This window comes from Haliotis rufescens, unplaced genomic scaffold, assembly GCF_023055435.1.
Source record: "Haliotis rufescens isolate VD_foot unplaced genomic scaffold, xgHalRufe1.0.p SCAF_3, whole genome shotgun sequence".
Lineage (NCBI taxonomy): Eukaryota > Metazoa > Mollusca > Gastropoda > Lepetellida > Haliotidae > Haliotis > Haliotis rufescens.
This window is the reverse complement of record NW_025964001.1, coordinates 24,369,824-24,381,022: the sequence shown is the minus strand read 5'-3', so window position 1 is coordinate 24,381,022 and position 11,199 is coordinate 24,369,824. Positions and strand designations below refer to the sequence as shown.

Here is an 11,199-nt window from a genome sequence, read left to right as displayed (position 1 = left end):
TTTTACATGATATGGGCGGCATGTAAATAATCAAATCTGGACCAGACAATCAAGTGATTGACATTGTGGACAAGGATCAACTTCAATCATGCGATCAACCAAGTAACTGAGTCTGTCCACGAGATCCATGTTGTTGTCTCTTACGACCAGCATAGGTCACTGGGAACCACTTCTAGCCATGGATATTGTCAAGCCATTGTCAACTGTCGTTGTTGAAAGCTGCACTCAGCAATATTCAAGCTTTTTACATGATATGGGCGGCATGTAAATAATCAAATCTGGACCAGAGAATCAAGTGATTGACATTGTGGCAAGGATCAACTTCAATCATGCCATCAACCAAGTAACCGAGTCTAACCACCCGATCCATGTTGTTGTCTCTTACGACCATCATAGGTCACTGGGAACCACTTCTAGCCATGGCCATTGTCAAGTGAACAAACCATTACTGTGAGAAGCATACAAACACACCACAATTCCTTTATCACGTTTAATACAAAGCATTTACATATGTATATATTTACATACAGCACATCACCGTGTACAATTCACTATCTCCATCATATATTCAGCATGATCAGCGATACAGAATAATATAATAACACAGCAATTGATACTTTAAATTCTTACTGGCACAGTGAGTGAGTCTGGTTTTACCCTGCCATAAACAGTATTCAGTTACATCAAGGCAAGTCAGCTTATGAGTAGACAAAAGCCCATAATGATATAGGCCACACACTAATCCACTTGGTGAAACCCATGAGCAGGGGGCTGAGTGAATCTAAGCCATCTTCCAAATTAGGCTGGAATTTCCAGGCTCGATCGTAGCGCCACCAATGGCCTTCTATGTCCCTCCTATTGACCAATCAGATTCCATCTCTCATATCACTTGCATTTGCTTCAAACAAAATGGCGACACCCAGTCAAGATGTTCTGATCGATAATCAAGAAATGTAGTGTAATAAAATGGGTCTTTCCCCACAAATTGCACAAATCACTTTAGCACCTTGATTAAAAACATGAAAAGATTTGCAAATATCTGTGGACACCCAGTTGACGGTACACATGCTTTGAAAATTCTGCAGTCTTCTCATTTCAAACCAGATGTCTAGTTCATTATACGGTTTTGATTGGACTATGCATAGAGTCATTAGTCCAGTCAAAATATAACTCCGGAATTCCAGCCAAGTTCGGCAAGGGTGGAAACTGGAACTTTATAGTCAGCTAACGCCCTCACCTATGGAAGATGATCTAAGCAGGGTGAATCTGAAATTCTATTACACTATTATCAGATTGTTGTTCAACATCGCACTCAGCAACATTCCAGCTGAATGAGGACGACCTGTAAATAATCAAGTCACCGGGACTGACCACCTGATCAACTTACGACAAGCATTGACCAATTATAACCCAGATTCCCTCCACCACTCCCTCCCCTGGTCAGGAACATGGCTGATATGTCTGTGAGGGTGTCATCAGTCAGCAAGTACACTGTCCAGCCAATCCTCCAGGTCCTCCTCCTTGACACCACCTGACAAACATTATACGAGAATAACAACGTTCACATCACAAGCACAATATGCATTCAAGAAACAGTGAGTGAGTGAGTGAGTTTGGATTTAACACCGCTTTCAACAGTATTCCAGTTGTATCACGGCGTGTCAGCTTAATGTGGGAGGAAAGTGCGAAGTAATGCAGGTCTCAAACGTTTACCACTTTGGTGAAGACCACGAGCATGGGTAAGGTGCTGACAAACCTAGAAACATAATTGGGGCGAACCGGGATTCGAACCTACAATCATAGGTTTCTGGCGTGCCCTAGGGATGCAACTATGCACAGCGAATCGTGACTCCTTAGATGACTGGGCCAGCCGTGCCCCTGATTCAAGAAACAGAATACACTCTGCAGTGTAGAATATTCCGTATATATATTCTCATACAAGTTCTTGTAATGCATAAATTATAAATCAGGATTTTTATCAATTTGAAATTGTCTTTAGATTAAATGTTCCTTAGACTTGGCTTCCATCATTTATCACTATTGCTATGCAACCAACCTGATTTGGCTGCAGACGGAATTATTTTGGTACTCGAGTTGGGTTTGGTTTGGGCCTCTGTTGTCACTGGATTAGATGTACCTGAAAATACATGGGGTGAGTGAGTGAGTGAGTATGGTTTTATGCTGCTTTTAGCAATATTCCAGCAAAAGCACATCAGGGGACACCAGAAATGGGCTTCACACATTGTACCCATGTGGGGAATCGAACCCAGGCCTTCGGCATGACAAGCGAACACTTTAACCACCTGTGAAATTACATGAAGAAATTAGTAAGACACAAAGTGGGAAACATGATCTCAAATGCTTCATGTACAGAAACCCTATGAAGATTAGGAGTGGGGTGGAGTGGAGCGAAGTGGACAGAGTGAATGAGTATGAAGCAGAGTGGAGTTGAGCTAGTGAGGGAACGTCCCTGAAGCAGAGGGGAGTAGTGTGGAGTGGAGTGAGTTAGCGAATTAGCTTGAAGCAGGGCCGAGTCCCTGAACCATATTATTTTCCCTTCCACCAAGCCCTTTCTGTAATGCAAAAATCCTAAATGTAGCAAGTCTAGCTTTTCACAGGTCTGAATCTCCAGTGTGCGAAACAATTGGCAGATCTATGATTGGTCTACAATGTAAGAGCCTAAGCTAGACCAATTGTAATGACGATTAAATTGAAGGATGAGTAAGAATGACGTATGGATATGTTTGCTTACACACTTAAACATCGTTCAGACTTGGTTCATCTTGTTGATTTGACAACATTCATTCATTTATCCAGCTTAAAATACAGCAAAAAATATGTTTGAGAAAGGTCTTTAATTCTTGCTCCAAATGTCTCTAGATTGCATCATTCGCAGTTTAAATTTTAAATTTTTAATGGGTGCATGCCCCTGTACTCCCCAAATTGCATGTTTCTCATGTTGGGGAGGGGCGGAGGGGTAGCCAAGTGGTTAAAGCGTTCACACTCCACACCGAAGACCCGTGTTCGATCCCCCATGTGGGTACAATGTGTCTTCACATTTCTGGTGTCCCCTGTCATTATATTGCTGGAATATTGCTAAAAGTGACGTAAAACCATCCTCAATCAACCAATGTTCTTGGGCTTCCATAATACATTTCTTTATAGCCCAATGGGCTGTAAATGAAATTCCTTGGTGTCATACACTGAATCTTCAATCTCACTGGGGCTCCTTTTCAATTCAAATGGAGATATCTGTTTCTGTCAAAATTATACATTTTCAGAGAATAAGCAGTTTTCTAGAGTGGAGTGAGTGAGTGAATAAGCATGAAGCAGACAGGGATGGAGTGGAGTGAGTGAGTGAATAAGGTTAATAACTTGTGGACATTAAAATCATGACAAGGATAATTTACCTTTGTATGTACCATGCATAGAAAGAAATTTTGTATACATGGAGTCATGGAGTCTGAAGAAGAAAATTAATGAAAAACCATTGAGGCAAGCAGAGCTCAAGATAACTTTTGAGCAATTGAGTTTTTACTCTAGGGTTTCGATTATAATTGGGTTAATACATTTTTCATTGGGTAACCAATATTTTTTCACTCTTGTATTCATCACTCTATTGGGTTTTTCCTGAAATAAGTGAACATTTTAAGTTTAAAAAAAAAATGAAATAATGTTTTAAATGTATATAATTGTTCTAAATATATAGGCTTGACTCGGAAAGTAAATTAGCTCATAATTGTGTTACAGAAATAAGCTTCTTTGTACACATGCTGAAACAGTTTCATTGCTGTTTTTATACATTTGAGTTTTTATTTAATGCATGCATTTCTGTATGCAGGTTAAATCAAAGTAATTGGGTTTTGAATATTGAGGGAGGGGGGTATTTTACACAAATACGCTGCTTATCTGTAGCAAGGGCAAGACATGTGCCGATATTAGACCATAGGTCTTATAAGTATTGTGATCAGGCCACAGAATTCAACAATTTATCAAAAATTTAAGAACATTTCAAAATTCAGTGCTGAGTTTCTGGACTACGGTAATCATACTAACATGGTTTGACTTAATAATTCACAATGTTTAATTTCTGTTGCTGCCTCATTTAAAAAACAGTGTTAAAAGCAAAGATCTTCATTCAAAGAAATCATACAAAAAGCCTGATAAAAAAATTAGTTGGTTTACATGACCGACCAACCAACCAAAGTAAGCTGAAATTAGTATGACGAAATAATCACTTTGGACCAAAACCTATTTATCATTTGTTTACCTGACCCTGCCTTACAATTGGTATGTGAGTAGGGGAAATGAAACAACATGAGCTCTTATCACTGATGTGCATAAGAGTGAGTGAGTGAGTGAGTATGATTTTACGCCGCTTTTAGCAATATTCAAGCAATATCATGGCGGGGGACACCAGAAATGGGCTTCACACAATGTACCCATGTCGGGAATCGAACCCGGGTCTTCGGCGTGACAAGCGAACGCTTTAACCACTAGGTTACCCAACCGCCCCGATGTGCATAAGAAATGATGAGTAACAGGAACAAACATTCATATTCTAACAAACAAAAATAATCAAATCATCTTTAGGTATCTTGCCTTGTTAAAACATATTTGCTTTTCATTCATTAATAGCAGTACTAATTTGGAAGTTTTCTGGTTTTTTTATACCACCCACACTGAAAATAGGCCAAATAAAGGTCCTAAACAACTGATTTTATGTTGGTCAAGAATGGGTCGGCCTTTTTATCGCAAAGGGTTGCTAGTGGTTAAAGTATTTGTTTCTCAGGCCCGGGTTCGATTCCCTAAATGGATGAAGCCCATTTCTGGTATCCCCTACTCTGGCATTGCAAAAAGCAGCATAAAACCCAACTCACTTAGTCACTGTTTGTCACAAGTAAATATGTACTTTCGTAATGAATACGAACAATCTCATTTAAATCAGATCTCAGTTCTCGCTACCGCTAAACAAAGTTCTGAAGACAACCAATTAGGGGTCACGTCAGAACAACCTTTCATCCGACCAATCAGAGCGTTGCTTACCAGATCATGAAAGTGATAGTCAGAATGTGATTTCTAATCAACCTCCATAACTTTAAAACGGGGTATTCCGAACGATAGTTACGGGCTTAACGACTAAATCTATACCATGTATACAGTCTAGACCATATATTATATATTAGCCATTCGCAAATGTTCTTTTGTTCAGGTTTCAAATTTTTAAGTGAGAATTTGTCAAAAAATCTTTCGAATCGTAGTCGCCACTTTGAAATTAGTGCCGTAAAGAATGAGAAAGCTGCCTTCTGATTGACTAATGTTGACTTCTTGTCAGTATTTACATTGGTCGGTCAGTGTTCGCGAAAGGTCGGTCTGACGTGACCCGTAATGGGATGTCCTCAGATCTTTGTTTAGCGGCAGCGAGAACATAGATCTGATTTTAATGAGATTGGAATACAAAATGACTAAACCATGTAAACGATAACAGACGCATTCCCATCAAACTATTTGCTTGGGTGAATTATTTGCCAAAAAAAATAGGTCAAAAGACATTGTGGGCAATCCATAAAACAAGTTAGATTGATCTGACCTCATGATAGAGTTATCTGCAAGCAATTTCTCTATGCCATATCTACATTAATAGCTAACAAGCATAAATTCCTACCAGTCTTATCCTGTGATGAAACTGCTGTCCGTGTCTTGTTGCTAGGGGCATCCAGGGACAACAGGAAGTCTAAATCATCATCTAGCTTAGTTTGATCTTCCATTTCCACTTTCACATTTCCTACATTCACTGTTCTCTGTGCACCATCCTTACACAAACCTGGAGCTGGTTTTCTAAAGTCCAGAGAAGTGCTTGTTGAATTAACTAAGTCTGTTAGAGTTATCTCCCCTTTAGCTTTCTGCTTCAGGTTGGGACTACATGTTCCTGTGGTATCTGTTAAGATAGGTGAACTATCAGAGTGTTCCTTATCACTCGGTTTTGGCAGACCTGGTGAGCTGTAATACGAATCAAGTTTTTTCTTTGCTTCTAGATCCTGAAGAATGATCTGGTTTTCCTGAAAAATACATAGGTTTGGAATTATCTTGTTTATTTGTTGTTTAACTAATATCAGCAATATTCCAGCTATATGATGTCATTTTGTAAATAATAGAGTCAGGACCGTTCAGTTCAGTGATTGATATCATGAGCATTGGTCAACGTAATTCAGACACAATGACATGCATCAACCAAGTCAGCGAGCCTGAACACCTGATCCCATTTTTTGCCGCTTACGACAAGCATAGTTGCCTCTTATGACAAGAATGGGTTGCTGAAGACCTATTCGAACACGGAAAATTATATTTTTACCATCAACAGGGTCATCGTCATTTAATATGAAAACACTGAAAGAAATGCGAAAACAGCACCTTACATTTATCATAAATGCGGTCAAATTTTATACTACAGCAAAGAAATTTTCAATTTTCAACAACTCTAAACATCTAGATATTAACATCATCATTCTTCATTTGTCCTTGATTGTCATTAATATGTACAATATTCAAAATAATTTCATCGCAAAAAGACTTCTCTGGGGAACCAGGTATTGTTCTCGACCTGCTCAGGGTAATAGCCAGTCATACGTCTCCAGAAAATGTCAGTTAATATTCCCCATCTGGAACTTCAAATTTCCAAATTTATGTTCAATGCATGAAACAAAACAAATTGCCAGGCTGCCATCAGGACCCACAGACATTAGAAGTGGCACGCCCTGTCTAAACTATTTAGGCCCTCATTAAACATGTTCAAAAATGCACCTTATTGTTACAAATAAAGACACATTAATTTACATTTAATAGACCGCACAACTCACCATTATTTACAGTAACAACGGTCAGATTACCGCTATTGGCGCCTTGAAACAAACTTTAGTGGCTATATTTGATATATATATATGTCATAAATACCATATATTGTCTCTTTGAAAGTCATATTTGTTGTAGTTTGACTATTAAATGTCAACATAAAGTTTTCACTATCACAAGCACGGTTTGGTCAAATTGTTCCATATGAAAAAATATCCGGCAATAGCGATCAGCTGTACCAAAGTGCTATGCTTACGGTTATTGATTTCAAATGTATAGTAAAGCTGCAATGAAAATAACATGATTTTATACATAGTATTACATTTATGCAATAAAAAATACTTCTACGGTAAATATAGGAAAATATGAACGGAAAAAAATCCTTAATTTTGCACAGTATGTTTCTTTCCTATTTTTCTATCAGGGGCTTAAAGTGTGGAATCCTAGATAAATCTCTGTAAAGCTAATACATTTTGCTTCAAATCATGGGGAGGTAGATGTCTTATTAACAGGTAAAGTTATCTTATAAATAGCCATGAGAGTTTAATGTATACCAACATTTTATTGTTTGAAATGTTCAAATTAATTTTGCTCAATTTGACATTCATATTTAGCCCAGACGATCAGTCATAGCTGATTGCGTTCATAATAACCAGAGTTCTGTCCCTCATCCTTTATACATGGTTCAATTAACTCCCTTAGTCTTCAGAGAATAAGTGATGTGTTACACAGCGATGTGAGTTCACAGCGATAGTAACATGTTTAGTCCCTTAGTCTTTATAATGATAACATACAGCAATTGCAGGGATTCGGAAAATTTAAATTCCAAAATCGGACATTTGCATTTAGGCCATGCCCCCTTCAAATAGCATATTATAGTATGACTTTTCACACACATTACAAGTTGTTACATAAGTGTTCCCACGTTAATGCACGCTTCGGTTATAGCGTGTGGTAAAGCATGGCTCCCAAAATTTACTAACATATTAAATAAACTCAAGTTTTCCAATGACACGATGTTTTCACCCAATCTCAGAAAACATTATCAGCTGATCACCGCGATCACGTAACACTGGAAGTACCAGTCAACAAATACGACTGAAGTACGCAATTTAATCCTATTATTACAATATCTGGTAATAAAAGGTGTTAATTGTTTATCTGGACTAATGTTTGCCATATATTTGATTAATTATATTCAAAAGGTCATTCAATAATGTTTACAATAATTTCGGCGAAATCGTATGCGAAGTGATCGGTAGATCGCACAACACACCATTATTTACAGCAACCACTGCAATTGTATCATTGTTGTTGATGTCTATTATTTCTCCCACCCCCAAAATCAAACCCGCCCACCCACAACTGACTTCTGATGTTGGCATGAAAATTCCGTGTTTATTTCACACCACACACAGCAATATTCAAACCTTATGACGACTGACCATAAACAACCGTGTCTAGACCAGACAATCTAGTGATCACTATTGTGAGCCACAATCAATGCCATTGGGTTCAATGACACGCAATCAACCAAATCATTATGTCTGACCACCTGATCCATTCAGCTGCCCCTTCCAAACAGAATAGGTTGCTGGGAACCTATTCTAACCCGAATACCCTTGGAGTAAATCTGTGATCCCCCAATAAAAACAAATAGTGTAATATACCTACTGTAAAAGTGTCCTTGTCAACCCCGAGTCTCCGGTATAGCGGTATGCAGTCAACAGCTTTGGCTAAACTTGGACAATCAAGGGAGATAATTTGACTGTTATCAACAGCAGGGGAGGGTCCATCTTCCCAATCCCTCTCATCCTTAAATCGAAACTGGGCGAAAGCATCCCCTGAAAGACATTTACAACACATATAGACAACTCCCAAGTTACAATGTGAAGGACTTATATCATTATACTAGATTTTAGTTCTTTCAGAGATACATAGCTTGATAGATAGCTGATGTCGAGAAACAAATAGTATGGTTAATATATAAAACATCTAAAATGACCTTAAACTGCAGTGTCCTCCCCCTGAGATGATGCAGTCTCCTCCCCATCAGTTCGGAAGATCTTACTTGTCCCAGTTCCTGACTATTTGTCCCTTATCATGCATCATGGATACTGACCTGCTGAAGTCCCCCCCCCCCGAGATGATGCAGTCTCCTCCCCATCAGTTCGGAAGATCTTACTTGTCCCAGTTACTGACTATTTGTCCCTTATCATGCATCATGGATACTGACCTGCTGAAGTCCCCCCTCCCCCGAGATGATGCAGTCTCCTCCCCATCAGTTCGGAAGATCTTACTTGTCCCAGTTACTGACTATTTGTCCCATATCATGCATCATGGATACTGACCTGCTGAAGACAACAGCCTGCTGAAGTCCTCCCCCCGAGATGCAGCAGACTGCTCCCCCTGGTCTGGCAGATCATACTTGTCCCAGTTACTGACAATCTGTCGCCGGCTGAATGTCCGCCGCTCATACACAGGGCCTCTTGGATCACTTGACTCAGTCTAGAGCAATGACAGATAATGAAGAAATTACTATTTATAGGGGCAAAAGACACATATGGAGCACCTTTAGAATACAGTTCCATAAGTTCACGTGAGGATGATCTCTGTCACAGGTCATGTGTGTCAAAGACCAGCATCCAGTTTTAGTTAGAATTCGTCTGACACAAACTCACGACCTACGAATTGTTAGCCCGACAGCTATCTGACTGAGCTACATCTACACTGTGAAACGAAGTGCAAATTGACCTAGTCATGTCTTCGCCGTTACGGAACTGAACGAAAAGGGTGGAATAGATTACAGATGCTTATAAGGGTTATGGGTAGGCATGGTGTCATGTGACTTTTGACAACGGAGGAGTGATCCCGATGCCATTTGGCACGTCCCATTCCGTAACCGAGTGGTGAGGAATGAGCTGATATGGCGTGAACTGAAAACTGCTCTTGGAGTAAAATGTCGAACTCGTGGGTACGCATGAATGACATGGTATCTAACAATTCGTCGGGTGATTTTTGTGACAGAAAAGCATGGTAGGGAACACTGACAGGATAATGTGGATAATTGTACGGAAGAGGGAGGTATAAGCATGGCTAGTGTCGACACAAGGGCGGGTTCACTTTTGAATCAGTACTGAATAAATGTAGTGGGTGAAAGTGGCTCGTGTGAACGTACCAGGTCAGTTTCCAGTAGCCAAAATATTTTACATTAAACCATTTCATACTTTTTTCTCGACGTCTTTGTGTGAAGATTATTTGGAGTCACTATTGAATCTATAATCTGACAATAGCCACTAAACGGGTACCTAAAACTAATGATCGTGAAGCTAGGGTTGATAGATCATAAAGGGATCCAAGGGCTAAGGACAGAGTTTGGGTAACCTAATAGCCACTAAACGGTTACCTAATGATTGTAAAGGGTTGAGAATTCATAAAGGAATCCAAGGGCTAAGGATAGAGTTTGGGTAATCTAATAGCCACTAAAGGGTTACCTAACCCTAATGATAGTAAAGGGGTGATTGATCGTAAAGGGATCCACAGGCTTAGGATAGAGTTTGGGTAACCTTATAGCCACTAAACGGTTACCTAACCCTAATGATTGTAAAGGGGTGATTGATCGTAAAGGGATCCATGGGCTAAGGATAGATTTCGGGTTAACCTTCCCTCACACCGTCGACATTTGGATGTGTCAGTCCTGAGACCAATCTCAGTCACTTAGGATTTGGATGTTGACAAAACTTGGACTTACAGTTTAACCTAATTGACTAAAAAAATGCTGAAATGCGCCATTGTACAAAATCGCCCAAATCGTCTGGTCCCCTAAATGACTGAGGAACCGTCAAATGAAGCGCTGAGAAACACTGTATTTGTGACATATGATTATCGAATTTATTACACAGTGTCATGTATGTATTTTTTCGGATGTCATCTTACGTCAGAATCAGAGGAATCAGATTTTTTCTCTGAGGCTTGGCCAAAACTTTGTCCGGATCGAAATCCGAACGGGGCAGCAACTTCACGCGCTCTTCCGTCAGCACTCTTGCCTCCCCTTCGACTACTGGCATTTCTTTTTCTGTCATCCGGCTGCGTTTCTGTTGCTTCATTTTTTCCTGACTTTATTCCATGTTTCTTTTTATACTGTGTGTTCTTTTTCTTCTTATGCTCATCAGGTCTCATCGTGGCATGGATACAAATTGTGGTAATAAATTTTAGAGTTATCTACCTTGGCAATTTGCTAAAATCCGGAAAGGTTAGACAGCGTAATTCAGTCGGGATGTGACCAATGATGTCCATAAAATTTATATTATTTTGGAATGAATATATCTTTTACTGACACAATTTCTTTAA

The 11,199-nt window shown here is 39.4% G+C and overlaps 1 protein-coding gene across 1 annotated transcript; it reads right to left on the bottom strand.

Annotated features, from left to right (window-relative positions):
- Window positions 1-480: 480 nt before the first annotated feature.
- On the bottom strand, window positions 481-11,062 carry LOC124144463 (cell death regulator Aven-like). The gene is made up of 6 exons (XM_046513879.2): window positions 10,786-11,062; window positions 9,201-9,357; window positions 8,524-8,693; window positions 5,666-6,059; window positions 2,057-2,137; window positions 481-1,531 (listed from the first exon to the last, which is right to left on the bottom strand). The coding sequence occupies exons 1-6, from the start codon at window positions 11,026-11,028 to the stop codon at window positions 1,476-1,478; spliced, it is 1,101 nt and encodes a 366-aa protein (XP_046369835.2). The 5' UTR covers window positions 11,029-11,062; the 3' UTR covers window positions 481-1,475.
- Window positions 11,063-11,199: the final 137 nt, after the last annotated feature.

What these genes read in the sequence shown, in the direction of transcription:
- LOC124144463 (XM_046513879.2), bottom strand. Translation starts at nt 11,028, where the DNA reads ATGAGACCTGATGAGCATAAGAAGAAAAAGAACACACAGTATAAAAAG. An exon ending in CAGGCTGTTGTCTTCAGCAG is followed by an intron (nt 8,694 to 9,200) that starts GTCAGTATCCAT and finishes AATGTCTTTCAG; the next exon opens with GGGATGCTTTCGCCCAGTTT. An exon ending in TCCGTCTGCAGCCAAATCAG is followed by an intron (nt 1,532 to 2,056) that starts GTTGGTTGCATA and finishes AATGTTTGTCAG; the next exon opens with GTGGTGTCAAGGAGGAGGAC.